The sequence below is a fragment of the Mus musculus genome, chromosome 3 (genome assembly GCF_000001635.26).
Source record: "Mus musculus strain C57BL/6J chromosome 3, GRCm38.p6 C57BL/6J".
Classification (NCBI taxonomy): Eukaryota; Metazoa; Chordata; class Mammalia; order Rodentia; family Muridae; genus Mus; species Mus musculus.
The window spans coordinates 68,932,117-68,947,599 of record NC_000069.6 but is presented as its reverse complement, the minus strand read 5'-3'; the positions used below and the strand labels follow the sequence as shown (position 1 = coordinate 68,947,599).

The following is a 15,483-nucleotide window of genomic DNA, read 5'->3' as shown; positions in this document are numbered from 1 at the left end:
AATAAATTTGTTCTCTGTTCTCATGGCCCTCCTAGGTTAGTGTCTAAAAACTACTCCGTATACAAAGTAATACAAATTGATTTAAGGCGAGAAATTAGAAGAAGAAATTGACTGGTTTATGTAAAGTCAGGAGATAAAGTTGAGGTGCAGTTGGTTCAGTGGATCAAATAATGTCAACAGGATCCATCATGTCCTCCTTCAGTCTTTCCCCTGTAACTGGCTTCACTTTAAGAAAGGTAGTCTCTATTTAGTGGCCTTGGCAGTTCCAGTGTTGCACCTACCAGCTCAAGTCCATCAGAAGGCTCATTTCTTGTAGTAACTTCAGCAGAAGTTTGAGCTTTCAGTCTCATGTGCTTGGCATGGGTTAAATGCATGGGGGGGGGGGGAACGTCAGTCTCATCTGAACTACTTAGTGCCTGAGACTAGTGGGAGTGGTTTTCCAAGGGAAATCAAAGCATATGTGATTCTAGGCAGACACCCCCCTCTTCTTGAAAGAGAGAGGGAGAGAAAGACAGAGAGAGACAGAGACACAGACACAGAGACAGAGACAGATATGATGAATCTTGGTTGGGGAGGCCTGGCTGCAGGGTGTGTGGTAGCTGGTTCCATTGCTGTGGCCATCAGGAAGCAAGAGAGCTTACTTAGAAGCAGAGCCAGCCTGTAACTCTCGGGCCCGACATCCATAGCCTCTTTTGGTCTCCAAGGGCCTCATTCACACATGGGATTCACAGACATACATGTTGGCAAAGCACTCACACACAATAAGGTACAGATTTTATCTCCCCTTTCACTTTCCCCATATTCCCTCCACATATTACCATAAGGAAAGGTAGATGAGGCAGCTCCAGGGAAACGGTACAGCAAGGCAGGAAGAGAAAGCAGCACCCTGAGTACCAAGCCCACACCTTACTCTAGCCAAAGCACACTACCCTAAGACTTCTCTCTGCAGTGTTAGTGTCAGCTTGATGGGCTCTGCAGTCACACGCCTGTCGAAGATTGTCTTGATTAGGTTAATGTAGGTGAGAAGACCCACTCACCATTTTCCTGGCTGGGATGCTGAACTGCAGTAAGAAGGGGAAAGTGAACTGAGTCCAGGATCTATTCATCTCCTTCTGCTTCCTCGTTTTGGGTGTGGCGTGGCCAGTTGCTTCAAGCTGCTGCTGCCTTCACCTCCCAACCGTGATGTATGTTGAGCTGTGAGCTCAAATAAGCCCCTCTGCCTTTGACTCTTGTCAGACTGTTGTATCACAGCGGGGGAAACTAGATTAGTGAGTTGGGCATCCCAGTGTGCTTTTCATGAAATTCGTTTTAGGCATTTTGGAGGATTCTCTTACTGCAGACTGTAGTTATTGGCAACTTACCTTCTTTTATTGGAGGTGACAGAATTTCCATAAAGAATGAGTAACCACAACTTTTGTATGCAAGGTTTGAAGTTTTATAGCTTCTTTAGATGTGCAGGAGAGCCGTGGTTGGCTGTGCTTTACTTAGTAAAAAGCTATAGATGGCGTTGGGTTGTGACCTGGCCCCTGCTATTTCCCAGTAGCAAGTTTCTGTCTTCTTCATGTCAGCTTTCCTGGGACATAGCAGGGATTGGATGAGAATGCATCTTCATCTACCTCTTGTACAGCAGGCCGCGTTCCAACAGATAATTTGTTTCAAAAGAGAAAGCTGGTATCTTTGTTTGGAAGAAGGGCCTAGGGTAGCTGGTGCAGGAGACAGGCAGAGCCTGGGCAGCCTGCCTGCGTTTCTTTGCTGTCGTCCACATTTTGGCCTGGAGTTCAGATGATGTTCAGGATGTGCTGCCTGCCCTTCCCTTCTGTTTCTTGTGCTTGAGGAGGGCTGGAGGAGGTGATGGAGATGAAAGTGAGTGCTTGCTCCTGCTGCCTTCATAGTCATGTGCAGGAGTAAGTGAGTACCGAGAAAGTCTTATTTATGTCAAACTGAAACATCTAAATATTGTGAGGAAGTGTAAGTTAATATAAGTTTAAGGAGGAATCCCAGAGAAGCCTTGAATTGAACAGTCATGGACACATTTTAAAATGTATCATAAGGCTTTGTTATGCGAGATTTCTTTTCATTTGTTGTTGTTGTTGTTGTTGTTTTGAGACAGAGTCTTACTATGTGGCTCTTGAACTCCCTCTGTAGCTCAGGCTGGCCTTAAACTCACAGTAATCTACTGCCTCTGTCTCCCAAGTGCTGGATTTAAAGGCCTGTGCACCATGCCTGGCTGAGATTCAATAGTATTTAAATTGTAAGATTGCAGTCTTTAGTTCTGCTGTTATGACTGGGATATTTCATTAACAGATTGGTTCTGTTATGTCACATTGACAAAAAAGTGGGTACTTTCCCTTAGCAAACTCTAGGAAATCCATAAAAATATGGATTTTAAGAAACCTATGATAATTTGAATAATACCCGGACTCTTAAAAATATGGAATATTTTTATTTTAGTATTTTCTTAATATTTTCATGTTTTCTTAAAGGCTTTTTAACCATCAGCTTATTTCACAGGGTCTCATGTTGCCCTAAGGAAACTAATATATAAGGTTCCTTAAATTTTTTTTAAAAAAACATCACTCACAGGTCTTAGATGACTCAGCGGTTAAGAGCACTCACTGACTGTTCTACTGGAGGACCTGGGTTCAATTCCCAGCACCCATATGGCAGCTCACAACTGTATATAAAGTTCCATGGGATCTTACACTCTCATACAAATAAATATGCAAGCAAAACACCAATGCGTATAAAATACATAAATTTACAACTCATTCTACTACAGACTGTCCTTTCAGGAATCGTTTCTGTGCCTTGTTAGGGGCCGTTCTCCTAGCTTGAAAGTGTTTCTAAGAGAAGGGAGATAGCTGGATTTGTAAGAAGGTTTCTGGGGACTCAGACTTCTGGTGACAGTTGTGTCACACATGCACTGAAAGCATGCTCTACATTCCTTCTTAAAAATATGTGTTTTGGCAATTCCATACAAACATACAGTGTATTTTAGTTATCTCTGCCATGACCCCCCCCCCTCCACACACACACCCCCCGTGCCATTCAGACTTCGTGTGCTGTGATAAACACCTGAAGGGATTTTAAATGAGAGTAGATGTGCTTGGGGTAGCTTTTAGACTGGAATCCTGACACACTTGAGTTGGATATAGGAGACTTAACAGTTTGAGGTCATATTTAGCTACTTACTGAGTTCCACTGAAGATACATGAAACCCTGTCTGAAACTGTATTCTAGAGTATTGATATTTATAAAATACTCGATAGGATGATGCCACATATTTCCTTCTGGGTTGCTTCCAAGGGCACGTGTCTGCTTGTCTGTCATTTAGTGTTAGATTCTTCATCATGACCAGGTGCAGTAAGCCTGACCCATCTGTCATAAGGGATCCTGTTATGTGTCTTACCTAAGTGTGTTTAGAAGCCACTGATGATGGCTGTGTAGAAGCAGCTCTCTCTAAAGGTTGCAACATGCTTATACTGTAATTCCAGCCTTTCCCACATTTATCAGCTAGAGTTTTTCTGGAAAGGATTTAGTCTTATCAACTATCTGGTTCTTCAGAAATGAGACAAATGCTGAATTATTTTCCTTTCTTTTTGTTTTTTCTTTTTCTCTTATTTTTATTATTTTCTAGAATTTCCAATGCATTTTGTTTGTGTGTGTTGTTGACGTTATCATTATAAACATGCAGATGTTAAAACATTTAAAACTTTTTAAAAAAAATTATGTGTATGTTTGATTGTATTCCTATGCCTATGATGGGCGTCTGTGAAGCCGAAAGCGGGTGTTGGATCACCTGGCATGTAGTTAGCACATGTAGTCAGACACCCAAGCATGGGTGCTGGGAATGAAACCTGGGTCTTCTGCAAGAACGGTATGTACTCCTAACTACTGAGCTGCCTCTCCAGCCTCTAACTTCAACATTGTTGACATGTCTCAAATCCACTGACATCATTATTTTCTTTAAAACTCAAATTGTTTTGTCTTTGGCTAATGGCTCTTACTTCTTTTGATGTGATTTCAGCGGCTACCTTGCTTTCTGGGAGGTGTTTGCTCCAGTCTAGTCTACTACACCAACATTGCAGTCGGCTGGTTTTCCCAGGAAGACCTGCTTATATAGAGACTGAATTCAGGTGCTCCATGCATTCATTGATGCTGAGCGATCATGACTTCTAGACAGAACGGATTTGGTTTTATAGATAAAAGGAAATCATGAGTTTATACTAAGAAGTCCTATTTCATGTAAGGTTGCAGAGATTTTAGTGTTTTGTTTTTTGTTTTTAAAGATTTACTTATTATTATACCTAGGTACACTGTAGCTGTCTTCAGATGCACCAGAAGAGGGCATCAGATCTCATTACGGATGGTTGTGAGCCACCATGTGGTTGCTGGGATTTGAACTCAGCACCTTTGTAAGAGCAGTCAGTGCTCTTAACCACTGAGCCATCTCTCCAGCCCTGAGATTTTAGTTTTTATTTGCTCTTAAAAGAAAAATTTGATTCTCAAAGTCATTAACCTTCCATATATAAGAAAGTTATTCATATAATGTTATTGAATTCTAATAAATAAGCATGCCAATATATATGTAAACATCCTTCCATTTTTGGATAGAAGATTGTTGTGGGAAATATTAAAAAATGATCCCACCAATTCTCTGCACTCCTGCTTTTCTCAGCCCGCCAACTTCCCAGCAGGACCAGAACAGCAGGCTCCTGCAGCCAGCAACTCTCTCCAGCTAGCTCTGCCTCCCCCCGCCCCCCCAACCCCCATGGTCTGGCTTGCTTGTCCCTGGAGCTGCTAGTTCCCTCTCTGCCATAAACCCCTACAATAGGCGGTCCCACATTCCAATAACCAAGTAAATCAAAACTCTCTCTTTTTTTTTCGAGACAGGGTTTCTCTGTGTAGTCCTGGCTGTCCTGGAACTCACTTTGTAGACCAGGCTGGCCTCAAACTCAGAAGTCCGCCTGCCTCTGCCTCCCGAGTGCTGGGATTAAAGGTGTGTGCCACCATGCCCGGCATAAATCAAAACTCTTTAAGCTTATAATTAACCAAACAGATTTGTGTATGGCCAAATTCTCAATTTACAGATACCAATACAGTAATTTCAGAACAAGTTAATAATGATAAAAGCTTTATCCCAATTATTTTAACCTTATGATATCATAGCTACTTGTGGCTGGTTAAAGCCGTGCTGGTTCATGTCCACCTCCATCTTGGCCTTCCTCTCTATCCCGAGATGCTCTCTGTCTCTGCAACTCTCAGCTCACAGGCCTCCTGCTGCCCTAGAGTACCTGGACAGGGAAAATCCTGCGACAGGAGATAGCATACTAAACATGCTGTTCTGTGTCTTGATTGCCCCTTTATAGTTCTGCGTTTTGTTTTCCAGCTATACAGCATGTGTGGTTTAATCGAACTGTTGGCAGATGTTTAGGCTGTTTCTAGTCTTGCAGTTACTGCGTGCTGCTGTAAGCAGCCTGCACAGGTGGCGTTCTATAGTTTTGCTTACATATCTTTGAGATGGGATTTTGGAACTGAGGATGCAGTAACAAAGAGCATATGTGGATGTACTTTTGCTGATTCGTGCCATGATGATATTTGGGGAACAGATATGTGCCATGCTTGCCAAGCTATCAGGCTGCCTTATGGAATACCATAACCTTTTCTTTTATAATTCTAGAAGCTGCAAAGTCCAAGACCAAGAAGCCAGTAGAGTTAGTGTGCAAACCGGGTACATTCTGTCTCATAGCTGGAACTGTCTTGTTGTGTTCTCACTTGAGAGTGCGAGGGCCTCTTTATTAAAGCATGCATTGATTTCCTGAGGACCCCACAGCAGGAGTTAGGGCTATAAACATTCAACACAGAAATTTGAAGCCGTACTTAGAAGAGTGTGACTCCCTGTCTTTCTTTCATTGAATTGTTGACTAAAGCTTTGCATTATTAGAAAAACAACACCGTCTAGAGGAGGGTCTAAAGGGTGACTGGCCTGTGGGCATCGTTGCGTTCTTTTCCTGATTCTTCACTTGTGGTATGCCGGCTGCATTATGCACCTTGATCTCACCCAGAGCGGAAAGAGCTTGAGCCATCCACCCTCTTTCTTGATTTATTATAGTTTGTCCATTGACTTAAAAACTATTGACCAATGTGGCCAAATGCTAGAATCCTTGCAAACTTGTCTGCTCTAAACATTTGTAAGATTTTTTTCCACAATGGCATTTTATTCAGCTGTAAAGAAAATGAAATTATGAACTGTCCAGGAAAGTGAGTGGGGCTAGAAAGGCTCAGTGAAGTTAGTGCTGATGTCAGTCCTGCCCAGAGAGATTCTTTTTCAATGGTTAGAGGGACTGCACAGATTCAGAACTAATGAGTGTAGGCAGGAAGTTAGCTCCCAGAGGGACTGACCAACAGGATACCAAAGAGAGAAAAACAAGCATGGACAAGTCAGCTCAAGTCCTTGAAAACAGGGTGGAAGATAATGGTGGTGATAGACTGGCTGCCGGGACTCAGCGCAGGAACCCAATAACTAGATGTAAAAGACAGCAGGTGCTAGTTGCTTCATGCAAGCTATGTCAGATTAAAACAATTTCAAGCCCCCTTCTGTAGGAGATCACGCATAGAGCAGGATTCCTCTTCCTCAGGAAGTGTTTTGAATTTCCCCTTTCCAGTTGCGCATCTGAGTGGGGGTAGGCTATAGGGGGACAGGGTTTCTCTGTGTAGTCCTGCCTGTCCCGGAACTCACTCTGTAGACCAGGCTGACCTCTAACACCGAGATCTGTCTGTCTCTTACCCATAGGCTGGGGATAAAGGCATGCACCACCACGCCCAGCTCCAGTTGCTTCTTAACCTTCTTCACTACCTGTTCTCACATAGGGAAGTGCTTTCCCGCCTCTGTGCACTTTTTTCTTTCCTATACAGTCTTTACATTCCTTTTATGAAACCAATATCTCCTCTACTTTTGAGTTTTAAGGCAATCATCTTTGTTTAGAACTTAAAATTTGAAGTAAAATCTAACGAAAAAAGAGCTATTCTTACTCTCTTGGACAGAAATCATATGGTCTCCTTCCAGCTTGTATATGTCACCCTCTCTGGCTGCATCTTGGTGCTGGAGCATTTTTAACTTCATCCCATTCCTGCATCGCTTGGCTTGGCATGAAGATGAGAAATCCTTATAGGTCTTTTCTATTTATTTCTAAGAGTTTTTTTTTTTTTCTTTTGGTATCTGGACCTTCTCAGTTGATTTTTATGCCAAAGTATATCAGTTTATGCCTAGATGATTTCTTTTTTATATATTTACCTAATTAAGAGCACATTGAATTTTTCCTGCATATTAACATCGTGTTAGCTTATTTTTTTTTAATTTAGATTTCTTTTTAAAAACGTTGTTTTTCTTCTTAGGTTCGCAACGTTCTCAATGATGCCGTGGATCTCCTGGAGTTCCGGGACAGAGTCATTAAAGCATCCTTAAACCACGCACACTTGGTGGTCTCCACGTCCCTGCAGTGCTACGTGTTCTCGTAAGCACCTTTACATTTCCTGAAAATCCAGAGGTTTTGTTAGTGATGAGAGATTTATTTTCAAGTTTTCATATCAACACAGTTTGTTTTAACATTAACTTTCTCAAAACCATACTGATTAACACCATGTTTCAAATCAGGAAATGAAGACCCCCCCCCCCCAAATATGTGCAAGAAAATAGAGGTAATGAAGTTTGTGTGTTAAGCTCACTTTTAAAACTGGACATATCTTGTGTGCTGTGGTTTCCTTACATAGGAGGGAAGACTTTGGTAGAGTCGTAAGTCAAAGTCCAGGGCTTAGCATAGCTGAAGAGCCAGCAGATGACTGTAACATAGGACGGCTGGCAGGCTGGAAGAATTCAGTAAGGACATGGAATAATAGTAACCGTAAATGCACTATGACCTGGAGCTGTCCAGAAACAGTGAAAAATACATTCAGTGTCCTCCTGAATGATAATTAATATACCAAGAACTTGCCCGGAAACCTAAAACACACTTGGTATTGCTGTGCTCATAAGCAGTGCACAAGCAGCTTTCTGGAAGCAGTGGCCTGATTTACAGTTTGTAATTATAATGATGTCAAGATTCCTACAGTGACCGATGTTAGGTCATCAGTGTAATTTTGCTGAATGAGGGGAGGAGATGCCGGGTGGCAGTCAGTGTACTATATTACAGCTACCTGCTGCGATGGATGTGAATAACTGCAATGTGTGTAATGAGCTGCAGGGAGGACTCCCGAGGAGTTCTTGCCTTTCTTTTGAACATAATTGCCGAGAGTAGTAAGTTTATATAATTTCATTTTTAGGCAGTGGCCATATTTAATAGTCAACTTCCAAAATCCTTATTTTTAGTATTACAAGCAAGCTTTTACATCCTACCATCTAAACTATCCAAAAAACTCAAAAAACCACTCATACCATCAGGAATTTTTGTTACGGACATGAAAAAGTTGTGCTTGTTTTATACTACAATGTATTTTTGGTTTAACTGTTTTATAAATATGGGGTAGACTGTTTGCCTGTGGCTTAGCTCTGCATGTGGTAGTCACTGAGCAAGTGTCTGAATAAAGAAATGAATCAAAGCATATAAAGTATAGTGTTGCATTGATATACTATGGCCCAGTAAGTCATAATGTAACAATATTGAATCTCATTGACAAGTGCTCCAGTTCCCACCTAATATGTATAAATCTGCAACTAATCAGAATCTGCAGCTTGGTAGCAGCCATGTCAGGAGTGCTGAAGTAGAAGAGGGAGCTAGGAGTGGAGAAAGAAGTGGCTCAGTGTTTGTGAATTGTTTGCTTAGATGACAAGAAGGATAACTGGTAATTTAGGAAAAATCAAAAAAGATACTAAACCAAGCAGCTATGATATACAGAAAAGAGTATAACATAGATGAAAAATATCATTTAATGTAGACGCGTATTTGACTAATTAATTTACATTGAGTTAAGGAAAATGAAGGCAAGTTCTTGTGCTTAAACTTTTGTTTGTTTTGTAGATAATTATGACTTAGCTAAATCCGTAATAAGGGATTTAGTTTACTGGTGGTAGTGACAAGATCAGACTGGGATTGTTAGATGTTATGCTATTTAACTTTAGTTATCTCATTATCCTCATATTGTATCATGTGGGACAGTGTACGACTGTCTTCTTTCCTGAGTTAGCCCTGCCTCTCCTTTCTGGTTGTTAATATATATGGTAAGATATGAAATCTCAATATTTATGAAAATGAAATACAGTGGAGCAGCTGTAGGAACAACACAGTACCGAGACAGTTCACCAAAGCCTGTGAACCAGTGATTTACGTAGTAATAGCTATCATTTGTTGAATGATTCGCTATACTATTTTTATGCTTATCATTACTACTATTCCTATTTTATTAGATGAAGAGCTAAAGGTCATAGAGAATACAGAGATTAAGTAACCTGACCCCAGGTTAAATTATTTACCTTCTAAAGAGCTGAAGTTTGGTTCTAAGTTCTTACTACTGTTGCCTCTTTATTTATAATATATAATTTAAAAAATAAACATGTAATATACTTAATTTATAAAAAGAAATTCTGCAAAAAGAAAGTAATACAGAAAACTGGCACATTGCATTCTTACTTAATTTTTTGAGTAAGGGTTAGAAACCCTCCTTGTTTTCTGTCTCATAGCTTAGGGAGTTTATATTTCCATGACATTTACATTGGGTCTCAACTGTGAGAAGTTATAGTTATTTCTAAGAGGAGTTTTTCAGTGCTGGAGATTGAGTCCAGGGCCTCACACATGCCAGGCAAGCACTGCACCCCTGAACTACACCCCATCCCTACGAGGACATTTTTCAAAAGCCTTACATAAATCACCACTGTTCTGATTAGTTCTCTAGCAACTAAGGAAGCATACGCGCTTTTTCGTGAAACAAAAACACACTTATCTGTATCAGACTAATTACTGACACTAATTTGAGTAGCCATTATTACAAAACTGCTCCATTTTAGTGTTGCTTTGCCATATGCATGCATTTACTTGCTGAAGAGGATATCAAATTCAGCCAACATTTAATGGTACACCAGTATACCTACTCTCTGCAATCTGTCTCTTTTTCTATCTTCTAGATGTGAAAATGAAGCTTAGTCTCTTTAAGGAATGGGGGAGGGTGTTGGGGAGATGGCTCAGTGGGCAAGAGAGCTTCCTGTGCAAGCATGAGAATCTGAGTCCAGATTTCTAGCATCCAAGTAAAAAACTGTGCATAGCTGCACATACCTGTATTAGAGGGTAGAGGCATGCAGGTCCTGGGAGCTCACCCTGGCCAGCCAGCCTCGCTGGAGTGGTGAGCTTCTGCTTCAGTGAGAGACCCTTCTTATCTGTAAGGTAGAAGGGTGCACAGGCATGTACAGCTGCATGCTGTGTGCACACATGTACATACATGCATATACATACAATAAAAGAATAAGTGACACGTGCCTATAACCTCAATACTTGGAAGGTGGAGATAGAAGGATCAGGAGTCTAAGGCCATCAACACCTATATAGCTACTTCAAGGCCAAACTAGAACTCTACTTGACAGCAAGACTGTCTTGGCTAGTTCAAGACTGTGTCTTAAAACCAGAATTGGTTCTATGAGAGTTACTGAGAATAAAAAGGCATTTGAAGTGGGAAACAGCTTCAGTTGTAGACGTGTCTTCACTTGCCCCAGTTTTGTTTTGGTTCTGCTTCTTTAGGCAAGGTGTTTCTCTAATCTAAGCTGGCCTACTTCTCACTATGTAGCCCAAGTTGACCTTGAGCTCATAGTCATCCCCCTGCCTCTCACTGCTGAGTGCTAGGATTACTAGCCACTATGTCTGCCTTTCTCCCAGTTCTTTAAATCTCGTTGTCCTATTAAAAACGAGAGGAATTATTTGTGCATCTACTTGTCACTTTATTGAGTAAGTGTGGTCAGAGCTTACATTTTTAGGGCACTTTACAGAAATAATGTTTTAATCCAACAAAAGTGCTGGAAGATCTATAGGAAAAATAATTATGTTGAACATAATTATGTTATATTTGTTTTTGTTTGTTTGTTTTAGGCAGGGTCTCACTATGCAGACCAGGCTGGCCTCAAACTCAGAGATTTACCTGACTCTGACTCTGCCTCTTGAGTGTTCGGACTAAAGGTGTGTGCACCGTGCTGGATGCCATCATGCTATTACGGCATTCTCTGTCAGGCGCTTAGAGGGCTCTTCATTATTCTCTAGGAAGACACCGACTTTAAGGAAGCTAAGCTTGCTAAAGTCACAAGGCTGGGAGATGTGGCAGCCTGCTATTTAATCCAGATTAGCCTAATCCATCTTCAGGATGCTATGCTGCTGTTGTTCTTCAGATGAGAAATCTTAGATGGCCTGCCTAAAGTCAGAGCTAATAAACAGCAGAAGAAGGACTGATTCTTAGGATTCCTACATTCATGTACAGTATTCTCCAGTAAGCACTTATGTAATAGTTGCTGGAGACACAGAATCTCTGCTTTTTACTTGAGGATACTGATAGGTGAGTAAATTTAATGTGTTAAAAGTGTTTTAATAGAAATACATATGTGATAATTTGTGAAATTAAATTTACTATTTAAGATGAGTAACTGCTTGCTTATTAATATGTGTTTAATATTTGAAATGCTAATACAGTTCATTTTATTCATCTTTTAGTACGAAGAACTGGAATACACCACTTATATTTGATCTCAAAGAAGGAACTGTTAGTTTAATTCTGCAGGCAGAAAGGTAATTTGTTTATCTTTTAACTATTGGATTTAGGATTAAGATAGCTCATGTAGCAGTTTTAAAATACCTCACAGGGGTGGGAGAGATGAGGAAGGACCCAAGATCAGTTCCCAGCATCCACATGGTGGCGCAATCCTCTGTAACTTGTTCCAGGGGATCCAGTGCCCTCTTATGGCCTCCATGGGAACTGCATGCATGTTGTACATACACAGCAGGCAAAATACTCTTGTATTTACATAAGATAAAAATAAATCTTATTTTTTTAATTCTCACAAAATGATGTAGTAGTCATTTGGGATCAGTCTTTTCCTATCATGTGTTTAATAATTTGTAAGTAGATCAGTGGTAATTAAATATTTTATTCTCAGAATTTCTTTATATTCTTACAAAGATATTGAAGGTACCATGTGAGATATATATACATACACACACACACACACACACACACACATATATATATATATATATATATAAACATTCACTACATTAAAAATTAAAATCAAGAAATGTGCTAGTTTACTAGTTTTAAATGTTGGAAAATCTTATTACAAGTAACATTAGTGTAACAGCATGAGAGAATGACACTCAACAGGAAAGGGAGTCTGGCCCCAGTGTTCTGTTTGCTTGTTCTTTCTTTTCCTCTTCTATGTGGCTTTAGTTTATCCTAAGTTTGTAGAAGTCTAAGAGTGTGGTAGGTGAGATGAATGGTCAGCAATGGTCCAGGGTTGCTCTGCTGTCCTTCCTCCTGTCCTCCTTTTCCTTCCTGGCACCAGCGACAAGACCCTGGCTTTGCCTGTGCTCAGCGCATACTTGTGACTGAGCTATACCCCCAGCTCTAGTTTCATTTTTAAATATTGGTTGAAGCTCATTGATTTCATGAGCCTGCTTCTAGGCTGTGGTCTGAAAATTGAAAAGTAGTATTTTCTGGTAAGTTCTTCAGTGATCCAGGACTAAGAATCCCTGGATGATACACTTGAGCAAATTAGGACTGGATGTTACTCCAGGAGCCACAATTTTAAAATAAAAACCAACAGTCGATTTATTAAGGGCAGTGACCCCCTTCTGAGTCAAACTTAGAAAAGCTATGACAATAACATCTCTGCACTTTGCCCAAGGTCAGGTGTAGGAAAGCTACCCAATAAGACTTAGCGAAGTGTGGAAATGTAGTTATTTACCTAAACATGCATATAAACCCTCTGCATCAAAGCCACACCTTAACTCATCTCCTCTCCTGCATGGAGGCAGCTTAGTGCTGGTCTTTAGCAGGTTTTCTAGCCCAGAGGTACCTGTAAGTAGCCAGAACAGGACTGAAGCTGCTGGGCGGGCGATGGGGGCTGGGCAGTCACAGGAAGAGGAAGCTGGAGCACAGAGCAGGGGCTGAGTCAGACTGTCATTTAATTACCGAGAAACATGGTCGTCACGATGGTGATCCTGGGTAGTCAAGGAAATGTTGCATCAAATTTTGTCATCATTTAATGAAACGAAACGTGCTTTACTTCCATCATAACTTTTCAAGATGTTGTTTTACCAGTTAAAAGGCAAGAGTCAGCTAGCTAAAGGCCCTGTTTTTCAAATGTCTTTTATTCCAAATAATTTTATAAATTATTTATAAGTTTATTGAGTATGTTCATAGTTTAAGTATATATTGATGGCATAAATAATTACGTAAAAGGTAATTTAGTTACTGCCTGCCTCTGATTTCATTTCTATAGTCAGACCTTTACCCACTGAAACAGTATTTACTCATGAGAAGTTTAAAAGCTGATGTCTTACTTATAATAAATGTTTGCAGTGCTGAGTGTGATAACATTTGTGTGCATGTGTGGTGTGCACATGTGCAGGTATACATGCATGTGTGTAGGCCAGAGATTACCATTGGGTGTCTTGCTCCATTGCTCTATTTGTCTGTCTGTGTGTGTGTGTATGTAGGAGTGGATGTGTTATGTGCACACATTCGTGTGCATGTGCACATTTGTGTGCATGAAGGCTAGAGTTCATGCCCAGCGTCTTCATCTAATGTTCTCTACCATACCTTTTTGGTTATTTCTTTGAGGTCATAATGTAATTACATAATTTCTCCCTTCCCTCTCCTCCTTCCAGACCCTCCCATATGCTCTCCTTGCTCTCTTTCAAATCCATGGCCTTTTTTTTCCATTACTGTTGGTGTGTATGTGTCTGTTTGTATAATGTTACTTGTACGTATAGTTTGAGGACTGACCATTGGATATTGGTTAGCCAGTTGGTGTGCTTTTCCTTGAGGAAGACGATTTCCCCCTCTCTTAGAATACCTTAGTTACCTGTAGTTGTTTGTGTAGGGTGGAGGCCTCCTGGGCTTGCCTGTACTATATTGAGTCAGAGTCTCTCACTGATCCTGGAGCCTCCCACTTTGGCTGGGCTGCCTGGCCAAGGAGCTCCAGGCACTCCTATCTTCACCTCCCCAATGCTGGATTGCAGGAGCACACTGCTGTGCCCAGCGTTTTACATGCCAAGGATCTGAACTTAGGTCCTCAAGCACTTTACCAGCAGCCATCTTCCCTGCCCTCAGAGAGTTCTGGCCTGTGACTATATCTTAATGTCATTTTCCTATATTTGTATAATAGTTTCAAAGTGACAGGCCTCACACTGAGGAGTTTGGTCTATTTTGGATGGATTTTTGTACAGTGTAAAAACAATGAAAGAAACAAAGAGCTTTTAGTAATGACAGAAAGGATTTTTTTTTTCTTGTTTGGTTTTTAGAGACAGGGTTTTTCTGTGTACCCTTGGCTCTCTCAGAACTCACTCTGTACACCACCTGCCTCTGCCTTCTGAGTGCTGGAATTAAAAGCATGCTTTATAACTGCCTAGCAAGAAAGGATATATTAATGATGTGTCACTTAGTCAATATTGGGAAATACCATTTTTTATACTGTGTGGCCATACACTAATCCATAAGGACCAAATACTTCAATTAAATAAATACATATCCTTAAGTATTAGAGTGTGTACTTTTTTTATTCATTAGAAATACAAATATAGGTGTAGTATACACCCATTAATTTCATTTTAAAAGGTATGTGCTCTTTGATCCTGAAGTTATGATTCTAGAAAGTATATTTTAAAATAAGTAGACAGAGACAAATGTACATTGTAGACACTTTTAAAAACAGCGAATAAGAGCCAGACACGCACATGCCTTTAATCGCAGCACTTTCGAGACAAAGGCACATGGATCTCTCTGAGTTTGAGGCCAACCTGATCTACACAAAAAGTTCAGGACAGCCAGGGTACCCTGTCTGTCCCATAGAAAGACCCTGTCTCACATCTCTTCCCCTGCTCCCCGCAAAGTACAACAACAATGAATAATTTGAAATAAAATGCCCATCAAAGGTGAGTTAGGGGTGGGAGAGATTGCTTCCTGAACAAAACGCTTGTCACACAAATGTGAGGATCAGAGTTCAGACCCCGAGTGAGCTGAGTACAGTAGTGGCCAGCCATCTGTCGTTCCAGTCTCTGGTGAGTGGGAGCTGCAGAAGGAGAGCCTCTGAGGTCTGTAGGCCAGCCAACCTGGTGTAGCAGCTAACCTGGTGTAGCAGCCAACCTGGTGTAGGCCAGCTAACCTGGGGTAGCAGCTAACCTGGGGTAGCAGCTCTGTAGAGCACAGGGTTCCTTTCTCAAACAAGGCAGAAGGGCTAACCTGAGATTGCCTTGGGACCTACATATCTGGTGAGCTAATAGAGTTGGTGCCTGCCTG

General features: G+C 40.9%; 1 protein-coding gene across 5 annotated transcripts in view; it reads left to right on the top strand.

Annotated features, from left to right (window-relative positions):
- The window catches only part of Ift80 (intraflagellar transport 80), a 112,182-nt gene that overhangs the window by 57,081 nt on the left and 39,618 nt on the right, over positions 1-15,483 (top strand). For 4 of the 5 annotated variants that reach the window (XR_001783737.2, NM_026641.2, XM_006501966.4 and 1 more), the window contains 2 exons: positions 7,396-7,514; positions 11,679-11,753. Coding sequence is in view for 4 of the 5 variants with exons in the window: in NM_026641.2 (NP_080917.1) it covers positions 7,396-7,514; positions 11,679-11,753 (194 nt within the window). In the remaining variant the exon portion in view is untranslated. The remainder of the gene's footprint in view (positions 1-7,395; positions 7,515-11,678; positions 11,754-15,483) is intronic. The other variant, XM_017319702.2, reaches the window with a different exon arrangement.